This window comes from Oncorhynchus clarkii, chromosome 5 (assembly GCF_045791955.1).
Source record: "Oncorhynchus clarkii lewisi isolate Uvic-CL-2024 chromosome 5, UVic_Ocla_1.0, whole genome shotgun sequence".
Taxonomy (NCBI): domain Eukaryota; kingdom Metazoa; phylum Chordata; class Actinopteri; order Salmoniformes; family Salmonidae; genus Oncorhynchus; species Oncorhynchus clarkii.
In genome coordinates, this window is record NC_092151.1 from 27,661,812 (window position 1) to 27,678,337 (window position 16,526).

The window sequence follows — 16,526 nt, forward strand, 5'->3', positions numbered from 1 at the left end:
TTGCGACCTTTTGCCACATTTCAGGCTTCAAACATAAAGATATAAAACTGTATTTTTTTGTGAAGAATCAACAACAAGTGGGACACAATCATGAAGTGGAACGACATTTATTGGATATTTCAAACTTTTTTAACAAATCAAAAACTGAAAAATTGGGCGTGCAAAATTATTCAGCCCCTTTACTTTCAGTGCAGCAAACTCTCTCCAGAAGTTCAGTGAGGATCTCTGAATGATCCAATGTTGACCTAAATGACTAATGATGATAAATACAATCCACCTGTGTGTAATCAAGTCTCCGTATAAATGCACCTGCACTGTGATAGTCTCAGAGGTCCGTTAAAAGCGCAGAGAGCATCATGAAGAACAAGGAACACACCAGGCAGGTCCGAGATACTGTTGTGAAGAAGTTTAAAGCCGGATTTGGATACAAAAATATTTCCCAAGCTTAAAACATCCCAAGGAGCACTGTGCAAGCGATAATATTGAAATGGAAGGAGTATCAGACCATTGCAAATCTACCAAGACCTGGCCGTCCCTCTATACTTTCAGCTCATACAAGGAGAAGACTGATCAGAGATGCAGCCAAGAGGCCCATGATCACTCTGGATGAACTGCAGAGATCTACAGCTGAGGTGGGAGACTCTGTCCATAGGACAACAATCAGTCGTATATTGCACAAATCTGGCCTTTATGGAAGAGTGGCAAGAAGAAAGCCATTTCTTAAAGATATCCATAAAAAGTGTTGTTTAAAGTTTGCCACAAGCCACCTGGGAGACACACCAAACATGTGGAAGAAGGTGCTCTGGTCAGATGAAACCAAAATTGAACTTTTTGGCAACAATGCAAAACGTTATGTTTGGCGTAAAAGCAACACAGCTGAACACACCATCCCCACTGTCAAACATGGTGGTGGCAGCATCATGGTTTGGGCCTGCTTTTCTTCAGCAGGGACAGGGAAGATGGTTAGAATTGATGGGAAGATGGATGGAGCCAAATACAGGACCATTCTGGAAGAAAACCTGATGGAGTCTGCAAAAGACCTGAGACTGGGACGGAGATTTGTCTTTCAACAAGACAATGATCCAAAACATAAAGCAAAATCTACAATGGAATGGTTCAAAAATAAACATATCCAGGTGTTAGAATGGCCAAGTCAAAGTCCAGACCTGAATTCAATCGAGAATCTGTGGAAAGAACTGAAAACTGTTGTTCACAAATGCTCTCCATCCAACCTCACTGAGCTCGAGCTGTTTTGCAAGGAGGAATGGGACAAAATTTCAGTCTCTCGATGTGCAAAACTGATAGAGACATACCCCAAGCGACTTACAGCTGTAATCGCAGCAAAAGGTGGCACTACAAAGTATTAACTTAAGGGGGCTGAATAATTTTGCACGCCCAATTTTTCAGTTTTTGATTTGTTAAAAAAGTTTGAAATATCCAATAAATGTCGTTCCACTTCATGATTGTGTCCCACTTGTTGTTGATTCTTCACAAAAAAATACAGTTTTATATCTTTATGTTTGAAGCCTGAAATGTGGCAAAAGGTCGCAAAGTTCAAGGGGGCCGAATACATTCGCAAGGCACTGTACCAACACATCTTGACCACCAAAGTCCATTTGATGTCACAAAGCTGTTCAGTACTTTAAAAATATCCTCTCCTGTTGTCCTGGTTTCCAGTGGTTTGCAGAAGAGCATGTCTTCCTTAGTTGACCCCCCATAAACGTAACAGACATATACCAGGAGCTGTGCCAGGCCCGCCACGTCTGTTGACTCATCCAGCTGTAACGCATAGAATTCACTGGTTTGAATGTGAGCAGAAATGGATTCAAAACATCTCCTGCCATGTCACTGATGCGTCGTGAAACAGTGTTGTTTGATGTCTGTATAGTTTTTTGGCCTTTTCCCGCAGCATTGTCCCAGTCATATCCGCGGCAGTTGGAAGAATTACGTCCTCCACAATAGTATGGGGCTTGCCTGTCCTAGCCACTCGGTAGCTCACCATATAAGACTCTTCTGGACCCTTCTTATTAATGGTATCTCTTGCTTTTATACATGTCTTACTACTTGAAAGTCATCTTTATTCTCGCTCAAAAATATTTTTCAAATTGTCTTATTTTTCAAATTGTCATGTTTCGTTTCTAAATATCTGCGCAAGAGGGGAGTTTTCCCGCGAGAGAGTAACGGTTAATGTGATTGGTTGTTAATTATTTGACTAGGCTACCTGTATTTGACATTGTGTTGTGATTTTGCTGAACAGTAGATGGTTTAATTTTATTTTGGGCAGTGAAACGATGCTACTCAAGTGAGAGAAAAAAACTCACCCAAATGTATGGCCCCGTCACGGTTTGAAAATGTGAAGTTTATTTTTCCAATGATTATTATTATTATTTTTTAAATTTAAAATGTGAATCACATTTTTATTTGGCGACCCCCGACGGCATTGTGGTACCCCTGTTTGGGAATACCTGCTGTCTGCTGTTGCAGTCTTGGTTCATTAAATTGGCCGCATCAAGGGCCAGTGGAGTCCTGGAGACTCCTGGGCCCATATCCACAAAGTATCTCAGAGTAGGAGTGCTGATCTAGGATGCATCTTGTGCAGTGTGTGACTGTGTCTTCATGATTGCTTGGTGTGTTTTTTGGTTGTGTGGTTGTGTTATTTAGTTATTTTTTTGCCAAGGTGCATGGATTACATTAGCATGCTTTGTGTCTCTTGTAGGGAGTCTTCCAGGCTTATGGATGTCTATTGGTTTCTTTCTTTGTGTTACAAAATAGGTGGTCTTGTTGTAGGATTGTGTGTGTGTGTGTGTGTGTGTGTGTGTGTGCGTGTGTGTGTGCGTGTGTGTGTGCGTGTGTGTGTGTGTGTGTGTGTGTGTGTGTGTGTGTGTGTGTGTGTGTGTGTGTGTGTGTGTGTGTGTGTGTGTGTGCGTGTGTGTGTGCGTGTGTGTGTGTGTGTGTGTGTGTGTGTGTGTGTGTGTGTGTGTGTGCGTGTGTGTGTGTGTGTGTGTGTGTGTGTGTGTGTGTGTGTGTGTGTGCGTGTGTGTGTGTGTGTGTGTGTGTGTGTGTGTGTGTGTGTGTGTGTGCTGTATACAGTATTTGGAAGTGTATTCCTTTTACATCAACATCATTTGAATATAAAAATATATATATATGCTTTTCTCTTTTAGATTTAGATGTGTTATGTACAAAGATGAATGTGTGTTTTAGTCATATTTCCATGCAAGCTTAATCTGTGTCCTCAGACTCATTCTTGTGTCAGCTGGTATGGTGCATGTGTACTTTATAATTGTGTTTGAGTGGGGTAGTTCTTATTATGTGTGTTTTTACATGTCAGTAAATCACATAAAAATAAAAGACTGACATGTAGTCTATGTCATGCAGTCTGCGTACGGTATCTGTTTGTATGTATGTGTGTACCTGTATGTGTCACATTAACAGGCCTTGTCTTTGTGTTGATGTGTCTTCTAGGCTCATGTGGTTCAGCGCTGGCTTGTCCATCAGGACAGTAGTGTGAGCTCTGAGAGGTCGGCCAATCGAGCCCGGGGAATATGGTACTATGATGACAGAGTAAATATCATCCGATACACACGCTGTATACTTCAACACTTTCTCTCTATATATCTCTGTGGCAGCTCTATGTGGTCGTGGTTTGTGTCGTTGCTTCTTCTTTGGGATCTTCCTCTCGTGATCTCTTGTGGTTTCTTGAACTCTCTGTACAACTTATGTGTTGTTGTTGTGACGTGGCTGGGCAGTATAGTTAGATTTGGTGGTTCTTTGCAATACCATGTATCTATTTTCACCGCTTTCCTCTCTTTATCTCCTTTTATGTAGTTCTTGTTTGTCTTTATGTGTGTTTGGTGGACAATTATTTTCACTGTGGGTGTGCAAGAGTATGTGGTGTTTATTTGGTGCACATTTGTGCGTTCTTCACCGTACGTGGACACTCTTTATGTATGTCTGTTTTATAACTCTTTATGGGTGTGCCAAGCAAACCGGGAACATTCCCAGAACATTAGCTAAGATAAGATACATTAGCTAAGTTCTAGTTAGGGTTTTATCAGAGAATGTTTTTGATACACTCACTAAATATTATTGGATTATTCTCCTAACATTCACTATAATGTTGTACACAACATATGTAACAACCACCACAGAACATTCCCCCAAAGTTCCCCCAAAGTTTTCCAAGTAATTCATGCTTTCCCAGTAAACCAAAATTGGTTCTGTAAAAGTTCCTAGAATAATTGTTAGTTTGCAGCAAATGTTTTCATAACCCAAAAACTGTCCAGTTGTGCTGATGATTATAATGTTTGAGCCTTTAAAGAACAGATTAAATGTGTTCTAGGACCGTTCTTGCAACATCAGGTGAATGTTTTATACAAACATTCTATAACCATCACCACGACTGGACAGTGTTTGTCTTATTTGAACATGTCCGCGACCTAACGAATGTTCGGGGAACTTTCACAGAACCAATTTTGTTTGCTGGGTGTGCTGTCCTGTCGACCACTCCTATGTATGAGTGTGTTTGAGTAAAAGTGAAGAATTTCTCAACATCTGACCTTGACTTGACCCTTTAGGATATTTGTATTTACACTGCAGTGTACACATCTTAACATCCACTCACCTTGAATCACATACATATTTTCTTCCAAATGGACGTAATCCATTCAAATCCACTAGAGCCCTGTATACACACACCCTCCTTCTAGAAGGAAAAGAAATGGCCTTGGTAGGGCAGACAGATGTATGTACTGCACAGGTAAAGACTACACATGCACACACAGCCTCACCCATACACTACAGAGCATTGTGATAGCACTGGAGAGAAGCAAGCAGCTAAACACAGCGATATGATACAGTATTAGATTCCTCCACAGATATGAGATTAAAGGCTTTAATTGAATCTGCGTTAACACGGACATGTCCTCTCTCTGATCTCTCAACCCTCCTCTCTTCCACTGGCCGTCACTGTAGGAATGCTTGTGATATGTCACGCCATACTGCAGCATACCATGATTACACAGCATCACATCAATATGACACAAGAGGGACACAGTGATCTGAGGAAAAGCAGGGAAGGGAGGGGGAGAAGGAGGGAGGGAAGAGAGATGGAGGACGTGAGAGAATGAGGCGAGGAGCCTGCCATGCCAGGGAAGATGAGAGAGAGCGCAAGAGGGAAAATTAGATAAAGACAGAGAGGGCTGGGGGCACGTGAGCGATGGGAAGGCGGCGTGCTGAGTGTAAATCACCATGTTTGGCTTGAGGATCTAATTACTGAGTAAAATTGACGCACTGACTGCATATGATAATTACAAATGAACAGACAGGGCTGGGATGCATTGATTTAAACTGACCGCATATCACAGACAGCGGGAGAGGGGAATGGAAATGAGTATGGAGAAAGGGATGGCGGGGAAGGTGGAGAGAGGGACATGAGAAGGAAAATCGATTTGTGCCTCACAGCGTAAGCACAAGCACCAGTTGACTGATTGTGATTGCAAAGCAGTTCTGCAGTCATTTCCATTTCTAGGAATATATGAAAACACACACACACACACACACACACACACACACACTTTCAAGCACAATTATGGGCAAACACTAGAATTGATTGACCCTTATCCCCCCCTCCTGCCTCAGACAATCATGTTAAGAAACACACATTGAAGATCATAGATGCACTTATCAATCCATTCAGAGACTGATGGAGACTGGGGGAGCCGGTCGGCTGGAGACATTATCCTCAGTATTCTGCTCACATATGGCCTACTTAGAAGGAGCAGAAACATCCATCGTGTCAATCAACAGCTGTGAAATCCCATAAAAAAAATGGCCGAAGGCCGCAGAGTGAAAATTGGAGCATAAAAATGCTGAACATTTGCCGACAAGTTGGCATGGGCACTCAGAGCTGCAGCATGAGGCTTCGCATGTGAAAACATCCTACATGTAGAATAATACTGGTTTGTTACAGGGGAACCTTGACTCGGTGACATAAGTCTTCCAAATGTCCTCCGTCAACTCACAGAACAGAGGGTGAGGTCTAAGATGACAAGGTGGTAAAAAAACATACAATTGAAGTCGGAAGTACACTTAGGTTGGAGTCATTAAAACTAGTTTTTCAACGAATTCATAAATGTCTTGTTAACAATCTATAGTTTTGACAAGTCGGTTAGCACATCTACTTTGTGCATGACACAAGTAATTTTTCCAAAAATTGTTTACAGACAGATTATTTCACTTATAATTCATTGAATCACAATTCCAGTGGGTCAGAAGATTACATACACTAAGTTGACTGTGCCTTTAAACAGCTTGGAAAATTCCAGAAAATTATGTCAAGGCTTTAGAAGCTTCTGATAGGCTAATTGACATCATTTGAGTCGATTGGAGGTATACCTGTGGATGTATTTCAAGGCCTACCTTCAAACTCAGTGCCTCTTTATTTGAGATCATGGGAAAATCAAAAGAAATCAGTCAAGACCTCAGAACAACAAATTGTAGACCTCCACAAGTCTGGTTCATCCTTGGGAGCAATTTCCAAATGCCTGAAGGTACCGCGTTCATCTGTACAAACAATATTACGCAAGTATAAACATTGTGGGACCGTGCAGCCATCATACCGCTCAGGAAAGAGACGCATTCTGTCTCGTGAAGATGAACGTACTTTGGTGCGAAAAGTGCAAATCAATCCCAGAACAACAACAAAGGACCTTGTGAAGATGCAGGAGGAAACTATGCTGGAGGAAGTATCTATAGCCACAGTAAAACAAGTCCTATTTCGACATAACCTGAAAGGTCGCTCAGCAAGGAAGAAGCCACTGCTCCAAAACCGTCATAAAAAAGCCAGACTACAGTTTGTAACTGCACGTGGGGACAAAGATCGTACTTTTTGGAGAAATGTCCTCAAAAATCAAACTGTTTGGCCATAATCACCAACGTTATGTTCGGAGGAAAAAGGGGGAGGCTTGCAAGCCGAAGAACATCATCCCAACCGTGAAGCACGGGGGTGGCAGCATCATGTTGTGGGGGTGCATTGCTGCAGGAGGGACTGGTGCACTTCACAAAACAGATGGCATAATGAGGGAGGAAAATTATGTTGATATATTGAAGCAACATCTCAAGACATCAGTCAGGAAGTGTCACGCCCTGACCATAGAGAGCACTCTGGGTTCTCTATGGCTTAATAGGTCAGAGCGTGACTAGGGGGTTTTCTAGTTATTTTAGTTCTATGTTGGTGAGTGAGTATGGTTCCCAATTGGAGGCAGCTGAATATCATTGCCTCTAATTGGGGATCATACTTAGTGTGTTCCTTTTCCCACCTGCGATGTGGGATATTGTTTAGAGTTAATGCCTATGTGCGCTACGTATTTGCACGTTCGTTAATCTTTGTTGTTGTTTGGAAGTTCACTATAATAAATATGTGGAACTCTACTCACGCTGCGCCTTGGTCCACTTATTTAAACGACGGGCATGACAGGAAGTTAAAGCTTTGTCGCAAATGGGTCTCCAAATGGACAATGACCCCAAGCATACTTCCAAAGTTGTTGCAAAATGGCTTAAGGACAACAAAGTCAAAGTATTGGAGTGGCCATTACAAAGCGCTGACCTCAATCCCATAGAAAACTTGTGGGCAGAACTGAAAAAGCATGTGCGCGCAAGGAGGCCTACAAACCTGACTCAGTTACACCAGCTCTGTCAGGAGGAATGGGCCAAAATTCCCCCAACTTATTGTGGGAAGCTTGTGGAAGGCTACCCAAAACGTTTGACCCAAGATAAACAATTTAAAGACAATGCTACCAAATACTAATTGAGTGCATGTAAACTTCTGACCCACTGAGAATGTGATGATAGAAATAAAAGCTGAAATTATTAATTCTCTCTACTATTATTCTGACATTTCACATTCTTAAAATAAATTGGTGATCCTAACTGACCTAAGGGAAGTTTTACTAGGATTTAATGTCAGGAACTGTGAAAAACTGAGTTTAAATGTATTTGGCTAAGGTGTATGTAAACTTCCATCTTCAACTGTAGATCATATTAACTCTCAGGCTACCCCTTAGTTACTGTAGGTCATGAGATAATAGAAAAAGCCTTAAAATGGTGGAACTGATCATGCATATCAGATGTGAATCCAATATATGCCAGTTTATTAGGTACACCTAGTTAGGACCCGCTCGTTGCCTCCAGAACATTCAGAATTCTTTGGTCCATTCTATAAGGTGTCTTAAATGTTACTCGAGGATGGTGCGCGATGAGACAAGGACATCCCTACCGGCTAAGCCCTCCCTAACCCGGACGACGCTAGGCCAATTGTGCATCGCCCCACGGACCTCCCGGTCGCGGGCGGTTACGACAGAGCCTTGGCGCGAACCCAGAGTCTCTGATGGCACAGCTGGCGCTACAGTACAGCGCCCTTAACCACTGCGCCACCCGGGGGGCCCCATATTTATAGATTTTAAATTGTACAAATGAAGTGTGTATGAGGGAGGACACATTTTATCTTGGTAATAGCAGCTTATCTAACACATTACCTGAGACTGAATGAAAATACACACACTGCATAGTGTTAGTTTTATGCTGGGAAGACCTCAGCCTGGATCCATCATCCATACATTACTGAGGAAGAGAGAGAGCGAGGAGAGGGGGAGTGGGAGAAAGGAGCAGCTTACACCCCCTCCCACTGGGATTGCACACGATAGAGAGAGAGAGAGAGAGAGAGAGAGAGAGAGAGAGAGAAAGAGAGAGAGAGAGAGATAGAGAGAGAGAGAGAGAGAGAGAGAGAGAGAGAGAGAGAGAATGTTAAGGCCACAAGGAAAAGAAGAGAAGGTAGATAAAGGGATGTAGAGAGATGGGTCGCAGGGAGAAACAGGAAGGAGATAGAGGGGAGTGGTAGAGAGAAATGGGTGGGAAAGAGAAGCAAAGAGCAGAGGAAAATGTCTTCTACACTCTTAGAAAAAAGGGTTCCAAAAGGGTTCCCATAGGATAACCTTTCTTGGTTCCATGTAAAACCCTCTGTTGCTGTGTGGCTGGAGGTGAGTAGGCGCACTGTATAGAATCTATATAATACCTGTCCTCAAGGCGGAGACTGTATTCTGGACTACAGTATTAGGCAGCCATGTTAGAATTTCCCTGTCTGGCTGATCATGGTGGCAGAGGTGAACACATCACTTTCACAGCGGCTTTATAAGTCAGACAGCATGTTCTCTGCTATGGATAGCTGCCAAACTCCTAGTGAGGGGCAGCCTCACCACTTTTGGATTGTCAGCCATTTTTAGACTCTCAGACAGCAGAATACTGAGTCGTTTCGAAGAACAGACTGATATTGAAGAATGTCTCTGACCTACTATTGTAGATCATGGATGACCAAGCAGGTGTTATACTGTTATGCCTATGTTTTTCATTTTTTCAGAAAATAGAATTGGTTTAATGTGAACTCTTTTGCCTCGTGTTAGCCCTGGAATGTACAACCAGACTAATTTTCTGTCTCTCACATCTTCTCTCTCTCTCTATCTTTATCTTTGTCATTGTCTATCTCTGATTGTGTTCTCTTCCCCTCCAGGCGGATGCTGCCACCAGTTTCCTCCGTGCGGCCCGTTCAGGGAACCTGGACAAGGCTCTGGACCACATCAAGAATGGAATAGACATCAACACATCCAATCAGGTACATCAGAGATTCCTCAAGCTGCCCAAGGTCACTGTCTGGTACACAGGGTCTCTAGGCAAGAGAGTTAATGTGTTGTCTCGTAAAACATTTATTTAATCAGACTTTATGAAGATGATATTATAGATGTGTGTGTGTGTGTGTGTGCGCACACGCATGTATAACCATGTCACCACATAGCCCCCTGTGTTCCTGTGTCATGCTACTCCAGCCGTGTTTACTGTGGCACTAATGCCAGACATTCACAACCTTAATTAAGAAATATATATAATTAGCCATATATCCAGACTATCTCTCTTCTCCTCCCCGCTCCTCAATCTGTCCCATAGCACCTTGTTGCATCATGAGAGAAGCACAATGTTTAAATAACATCACATGTAAAGAATAGCTAAGCATGTAGTTTTAGTTTCTGTTTTGAACATACAGATGTTTGTGAGTGAACGCTAGCTTAAGTGGAAGTGAATGTGTTATGTATTTTTCATCAGTACTTTGGTGAATGGAAGGGAGTTCAGTTTGTACACATAACCACTTAGGGCAGCTTGGGGAATGCACGCCCACTCTGTAAGCCGACAGCCTGCAGCCTGCTACTGCAACCCCTCAGCACCATTCACAGAAACAACCATGGCACCAAGCCGACAATAAAACTAATTCCACAATCTCTACACCAGATAATACTGCCACTATAATAATACCACTACTGGCTAAGGCTAGGATCAGAGGTAGAGCTATCATACAAATGAGGATGTGTGCTTTAGTGTTCATTCATTGCTGCATGTGTGTATGCTTTCGGAAAGTATTCAGACCCCTGTTTCCACATTCTGTTATGTTACAGCCTTATTCTAAAATCTTTTTTTTTTAATTCCCCTCATCAATCTACACACAAAACCCCATAATGACAAAACAAAAAAAAAAGTAGAAATGTTTTGCAAATTTATTAAAGATAAAAATCAGATACCTGATTTACAGAAGTATTCAGACCCTTTGCTATGAGAATCAAAATTGAGCTCAGGTGCATTCATCATCCTTGATGTTTCTGTCACGCCCTGACCATAGAGAGCTCTTGGTTTTCTATGGTGTAGTAGGTGACTAGGGACTGTTCTAGTGTGTCTATTTCTATGTTGGTGCTAATATGGTTCCCAATTAGAGGCAGCTGTTTATCGTTGCCTCTGATTGGGGATCATATTTAGGTAGCCATTTCTCCACTTGTGTTTTGTGGGATATTGTTTGTGTTTAGTTGCCTGTGTGCACGTCATGACTTCACGTTTCGTTGTTTCTTCATTGTTTTGTTTGTTTCACGGACATAAAAAATATGTGGAACTATACTCCTTGGTCCGCTCATTACGATGATCGTGACAGAATATCCCACCACGCAAGGACCAAGCAGCGTGCCATGGAGGAGAAGGTGTTTTTGACATGAGAGGAAATCATGGGAGGACACGAGACCCTTCCTTGGCGGGAGTCGCCAAGGAGCATGGAAGGACAGCGACGACGCCGGGGACCACGGCGGGGGGGGGGGGGGGGCACGAGGGGTGGCCGGTCGAGCCGAGGAGAGTGCCCGAGCCCGCCTGGGAGTCGATGGAACAATGTGAGGAAGGATACCGGAGAGAGGGGTTAGCAAGGAGTAGGCTGCAGCGCAGGGGGGCTGAAGAGCATGTCGTTAGTCCGCTGCCAAAGAAACCCCAAGATTATAATCTGGGGGGGGGGTCACATGGAGCTTGGGAAGAGCCAGAGACAGAGACCGTCAGGGAGGCGATGGAGAAGTTGGGAGAGAGAGAGATGAGATAAATGTTATGTAGGTGTGTTCTGTACGGCATCCGACCTGAAGAGCCTGTCAGCAGTCTGGTGAGTCCTGTGCCAGCTCTCCGTACCCTTCCTGAAGTGCATGTCACCAGTCCGGTGCAACCTGTGCCGGCTCCACGCACCAGGCCTCCAGTGCGCCTCCCCAGTCTGATACGTCCTGTGCCAGCTCCACGCACTCACCCTGAAGTGTGTGTTACCAGTCCGGGGCAACCTGTGCCGGCTCCACGCACCAGGCCTCCAGTGCGCCTCCCCAGTCCGGTACGTCCTGTGCCAGCTCCCCGCACTCTCCCTGAAGTGCGTGTCACCAGTCCGGTACCACCTGTGCCGGCTCCACCCACCAGGTCTCAAGTGCGCCTCCCTAGTCCGGTACGTCCTTTGCCAGCTCCCCGCACTCGCCCTGAGCTTCCGGCGATGGTTCCCAGTCCAGAGTTTCCGGCGACGGTTCACTGTCCAGAGCTTCCGGCGAAGGTTCCCAGTCCAGAGCTTCCGTCGACGGTTCACAGTCCAGAGCTTCCGGCGACGGTTCACAGTCCAGTGCTTCCGGCGACGGTTCACAGACCAGAGCTTCTGGCGACGGTTCACAGTCCAGAGCTTCTGGCGACGGTTCACAGTCCAGAGCTTCCGGCGACGGTTCACAGTCCGGAACCTCCGGCGACGGTCAACAGTCCGGAACCTCCGGCGATGGGCAACAGTTCGGGAACCTCCAGCGACGGTCAACGGTCCGGAACCTCCAGCGATGGTCAACAGTTCAGAAACTCCAGCGACGGTCAACGGTCCGGAACCTCCAGCGACGGTCAACGGTCCGGAACCACCAGCGACGGTCAACGGTCAGGAGCTTCCAGACAAGGCGTCCAGTCCTGCTACAGGGAGGGAGCCTTCCTCTGCGCCGGTTTCCAGTCCAAGCACGGCGTCCAGGGCAGGAGCCTTCCTCTGCGCCGGTTTCCAGTCCAAGCGCGGTGTCCAGTCCCGCTCCAGGGCAGGAGCCTTCCTCTGCGCCGGTTTCCAGTCCAAGCACGGCGTCCAGTCCCGCTCCATGGCCGGAGCTTTCCTCTGCGCCGATGCCCAGTCCAGGCACGGTGTCAAGTCCCGCTCCAGGGCAGGAGCCTTCCTCTGCGCCGGTTTCCAGTCCAAGCACGGCGTCCAGTCCCGCTCCAGGGCAGGAGCACTCCTCTGCGCCGATACCCAGTCCAGGCACGGTGTCCAGTCCCGCTCCAGGGCAGGAGCCTTCCTCTGCGCCTGTGCCCAGTCCAGGCACGGCGTCCAGTCCAGCTCCATGGCCGGAGCCCTCCTTTGCGCCGATGCCCAATCCAGGCACGGTGTTCAGCCCGGCGCCATGGCCAGGTCCGGGGTCTGGGCAGGGGCTACGACCTGCACCGGAGCCGCCACCGACAGTAATCACCCCCCCCCTACCCTCCCTATTTGGCTTCAGTGTAGAAGACAGAGTCCGCACCTTTGGGGGGGGGGTGTAGTAGGTCAGGGCGTGACTAGGGGTTGTTCTAGTATGTCTATTTCTATGTTGGTGCTAATATGGTTCCCAATTAGAGGCAGCTGTTTATCGTTGCCTCTGATTGGAGATCATTTTTAGGTAGCCATTTCCCCACCTGTGTTTTGTGGGATATTGTTTGTGTTTAGTTGCCTGTGTGCACGTCATGACTTCACCTTTCGTTGTTTCTTTATTGTTTTGTTTATTTCACGGAGATTCAAAATATGTGGAACTATACTCACGCTGCGCCTTGGTCAGCTCATTATGACGATCGTGACCGTTTCTACAACTTCATTGGAGTCCACCTGTGGTAAATTCAATTGATTGGACACAATTTGGGAAGGCACACACCTGTCTATATAAGGTCCCAGTTGAAAGTGCATGTCCGAGCAAAAACCAAGCCATGAGATCGAAGGAATTGTCCATAGAGCTCCAAGACAGGATTGTGTCGAGGCACCGATCTGGGGAAATGTACCAAAACATTTCTGCAGCATTGAAGGTCCCCAAGAACACCGTAGCCTCCATCATTCATAAATGGAAGAAGTTTGGAACCACCAATACTCTTTCTAGAGCAATTGGCGGAGAAGGGCCTTGGTCAGGGAGGTGACCAAGAACCCGATAGTCACTCTGACCGAGCTCCAGACTTCCTCTGTGGAGATGGGAGAACCTTCCAGAAGGACAGCCATCTCCGCAGCACCCCAACAATCAAGCCTTTATGGTAGAGAGGCCAGAAGGAAGCCACTCCTCAGTAAAAAGCATGTGACGGCCCGCTTGGAATTTGCCAAAAGGCACCTAAAGGACTCTCAGACCATGAGAAACAAGCTTGTCTGGTCTGATGAGACCAAGATTGAACTCTTTGGCCTGAATGCCAAGCGTCACGTCTGGAAGAAACTTGGCACCATCCCGACAGTGAAGCATGGTGGTGGTAGCATCATGCTGTGGGGATGCTTTTTTTTCAGCGGCAGGGACTGGGAGACCAGTCAGGATTGAGGGACAGATGAACGGATCAAAATACAAAGAGATCCTTGATGAAAGCCTACCTCAGACTGGGGCGAAGGTTTACTTACCAACAGGACAACGACCATAAGCACGCAGCCAAGACAACGCTGGAGTGGCTTCGGGACAAGTCTCTGTATGTCCTTAAGTGGCTCAGCCAGAGCCCGGACATGAACCCGATCTACAATAACATCTCTGGAGAGACCTGAAAATAGCTGTGCAGCAATACTCCCCATCCAACCTGACATAGCTTGAGAGGATCTGCAGAGAAGAATGGGAGAACTCCCCAAATACAGGTATGCCAAGCTTGTAGTGTCATACCCATGAAGACTTAAAGCTGTAATCACTGCAAAAGGTGCTTCGACAAAGTACTGAGTAAAGGGTCTGAATTCTTATGTAAATGTGATATTTAGTTTTTAAATTTTTAATACATTTGCAATAATGTCTAAATATCAGTTTTTGCTTTGTCATTATGGGGTATTGTGTGTAGATTGATGAGTGGGAAAAAACTATCCATTTTAGAACAACGCTGTAACATAACAAAATGTGGGAAAAGTCAAGGGGTCTGAATACTTTACGAATGCACTGTATGTGGGTATGTGGTGTGTATGTAGACATACACATTTTCTATGTTTTGTATACTGTATGTGTTAAAATTTGGATTGGAGTTGAAGTAGAGCATATAGCTATGCTAAAAGTTGGTGCTACTGCTGCTGTTCTAGAAAATGTACATGTCAGCCTGCCAACCTGCTCCTGCCCTATCTACAATCCAGCAGACTCCAGCCAGCTCACAGAAACACATCGGTGATTCACACACTTGTTTACGTGTGTGTGCGTTTGCGCATGCGTGCATGTGTGTTTGTCTCCCCAGTGAGGGTGTTATCTGCGTGAATTGAGTGACACTGCAGTTTGAGGGCAAGAGAGGGACCAGTGTGCTTTGCAAACTGTGGCCAGTCACGGTACTGCAGGCTGGCAGAGCAGAGAAAGGCACAGACTGTACTGTTAGACTGTCTGATTCTGCAGCTGTATACCCAGACAAGCCTGAAATAAATCCATGCTCTCTGCTTCCTTTGAGACCCAACTGAAACAGTCTTAAGGTTGTTAATGTTCTGAAATATTTTCGTGCTGCTTCTGTAACCACTGTGGGTTTTGCGTTTCTCTGCTTGTTATTCTTAGTACTGTATGTCTACTGCTCAGAAATCCATGTTATAGATGGCTGACAGATTTGATTGGAGCTCGCTCTGTAGGCTGACAGATTTGATTGGAGCTCGCTCTGTAGGTTGACGATTTGTTCTGATGGTTCTGTGTGGTTACTGCTCATTTCCACGGCTGTCACTGCAGAATGGGCTCAACGGTTTGCATCTGGCCTCTAAAGAAGGCCACGTCAAGATGGTCCTGGGGCTACTACACGCTGGCATTGTCCTGGAGACCACAACTAAGGTACTACTCACACACTGCTCACTGCTTACCAGGACTCCACTCACATACTGTACCACAGAACAGATGCATAGCACCTACCTCTGACTTCTGATTGAGATATTCACCAGCGAGCTATATAACAGGATGTTTACAAACAGGATCCACCACATGTATTATAAGCTTAAACACATGCTTATGACTTATTCCGCTCATTTGATTGGCCTGTAAACATATATCTAGTTTAATCTAACACATATCTATCTAATAAGTCATAACTCATTATTTCTGAGCTGTGTTTCGTTAATGAAGCTTTTTAACTAGAGATTTTGGTCATTAGGCTGCTCTCTGCTCCCTGTGTGTGTGTGTGTGTGTGTGTGTGTGTGTGTGTGTGTGTGTGTGTGTGTGTGTGTGTGTGTGTGTGTGTGTGTACGAGCGAATACATAACCATGTCACAACATAGCTCCCTGTGTTCCTGTGTCATGCCACTCCAGCCTTGTTTAATGTGGCACTAATGCCAGTCATTCACAACCTTAATGAAACAGTGTTTGTGTATGTGTGTCTGTCACCTCCAGAAAGGGAACACTGCCCTCCATATCGCTGCGTTGGCAGGCCAGGAGAGAGTGGTGGCTGAGCTCGTCAACTATGGAGCCAACGTCAATTCCCAGTCACAGGTGAGTCATCCGGGACATTATACTGCACATTACTGTTACCTGGGAAGGGGGGGGGGGGGGGGGGGGGTGTTTGTGTGCATGTATATTTGTGTGTGTTGCTGGTAACCATGCACCAATGTGCCTCTTCCTTACAGAAAGGCTTCAGTCCCCTATACATGGCTGCACAAGAGAACCACTTAGATGTAGTAAAGTTTCTGCTAGAGAACGGAGCCAATCAGAGCCTTCCAACAGAGGTGAGTGAAAGCCCACAGAGCAAACAGACATTTAGTTGTTTCTCAGATGTGTATTGGATTCAGTCCAATAGACAATGCTACATTAACTTTCTCGCATCTTTCTATTACAGTAATGTCAATGTACATTGTCTCAAATTTGCCACTATCTTTATTTTCTTTCTCTCTCTCTTGCTCTCCCTCTACTTACCCGTCTCTCACCCCCTCCATTATCATTTGGCTTGTCTCCCTTTCCCCCTCTCCCTCTTTTCCTCCTACTCCCT

The 16,526-nt window shown here is 45.4% G+C and overlaps 1 protein-coding gene across 1 annotated transcript in view; it reads left to right on the plus strand.

Annotated features, from left to right (window-relative positions):
* The window catches only part of LOC139408594 (ankyrin-1-like), an 88,902-nt gene that overhangs the window by 40,040 nt on the left and 32,336 nt on the right, over positions 1–16,526 (plus strand). The window contains exons 2-5 of the mRNA XM_071152662.1: positions 9,563–9,664; positions 15,285–15,383; positions 15,935–16,033; positions 16,168–16,266. Of these exons, the coding sequence (XP_071008763.1) occupies positions 9,563–9,664; positions 15,285–15,383; positions 15,935–16,033; positions 16,168–16,266 (399 nt within the window). The remainder of the gene's footprint in view (positions 1–9,562; positions 9,665–15,284; positions 15,384–15,934; positions 16,034–16,167; positions 16,267–16,526) is intronic.